The sequence below is a fragment of the Metarhizium album genome, assembly GCF_000804445.1.
Source record: "Metarhizium album ARSEF 1941 chromosome Unknown scaffold_2, whole genome shotgun sequence".
Classification (NCBI taxonomy): Eukaryota; Fungi; Ascomycota; class Sordariomycetes; order Hypocreales; family Clavicipitaceae; genus Metarhizium; species Metarhizium album.
This window is the reverse complement of record NW_024467576.1, coordinates 893170-894426: the sequence shown is the minus strand read 5'-3', so window position 1 is coordinate 894426 and position 1257 is coordinate 893170. Positions and strand designations below refer to the sequence as shown.

General features: G+C 58.3%; 1 protein-coding gene across 1 annotated transcript; it reads right to left on the bottom strand.

Annotated features, from left to right (window-relative positions):
• Positions 1–352: 352 nt before the first annotated feature.
• On the bottom strand, positions 353–1057 carry MAM_01385 (Lysozyme-like domain protein; the record flags this gene model as incomplete). Its single annotated transcript, XM_040820184.1, has 1 exon — positions 353–1057. The coding sequence occupies one exon, from the start codon at positions 1055–1057 to the stop codon at positions 353–355; it is 705 nt and encodes a 234-aa protein (XP_040681672.1).
• Positions 1058–1257: the final 200 nt, after the last annotated feature.

Genomic DNA, 1257 nt, shown 5'->3' with positions numbered 1-1257 from the left:
ACTAAGCCACTAGGGACGTCAAGTCCGCGTACACGCAATGACCGTCCAGACGCAACAACCAATATGCTGATAGACGGCCATGAGCACAAATGCCGATCGTTACGGTTTCGGCATGCCGAGACTACACGTGCTGCAGAGGTAAACAGCACCCACTGCACGAGCATGAGGCACCATTGACGAGGAGAACGAGGCGGCTAATCTGTTTTTTCTAGAAAGACTTGGTATATAGCGAGAGTTGTGTGTGTACACAGAGCTGGAAGAATGTATCGTTCGATATACAAACAAAGAAGAAGACCCTGCCTATCACGATATCCACCAAGACGGCGCCAAAATCCCCGGCCGCAGCAATCCCCTAACCACAGGTACTGCGAGCCTGAGTCCAGCCGCGCAGGCGGTTAGCAATATCGGAAGCATAGCAGGCGGTGCTCCCGAGGCCCAAGTCGAGGTTGGTATAGTCGGCCTTGCCGCTGTTGTAGAGACGGGCGGCGGTGTAGTAGACGCGGCCGTCGTCGCTGCCGGCGCCGATGTCCCCCCGGGCCTTGGCCAGCAGCTGCTTCAGGCCGTCGCCCGAAGCGGTCCCCCCGACGCCGTCGTCGATCATCTGCTTGATGGTGTCTTCGGGGCAGGAGGGCTCGCCCGCGCAAGTGCCGGCGCCGTTGTGGGACTGCATGAGGCCCGGGTTGACGACGCCGTTGTTGGTGGTGGGGGCGCGGACGCAGCCCTTGCTCTCCTGCATCATGACGGCGAGGACGAAACGGCTGTCAACGTCGTACTGGGCGGCGGCCTGCTGAATGGCATTGCCGACGGCGGCGATCTCGCCTTCGGAGTCGTCCGCGCCCCAGCCGTTCCAGGTGCAGGTCTGGTTCATGAGGGCACTGTTGCGGCCCCAGAGCTCGTCGAGGGGGAGCCAGCTGTCCATGGACGGCCATCCGGCGGCGGTCGAGCCGTCGCCCTGGTAAAAGGTGTACGAGTCTGGGACGGTGTCGCGCTCGGCGACCGGTAGACCTGCTACGAGGGCCGCGAGGCAAGCGGATGCGAGGGCAACGTTTCCAAACATGTTGGCTTCAGGGGAATTTTGCAAACATACACAAGAAAGGAATGAAATGTAGTATATACAATATACAGTACAGTGTTGAAAGGAAGGAAAGTGAAGTCAGATGGTAGAAGGTAAGGAAAGTAGTCCAGCTTGTTTTCCCAAGTCAAAAGAAGCGAGACTGAAATTGTACCCGAGCATGCGCCTTTATATGTAGACCAAGA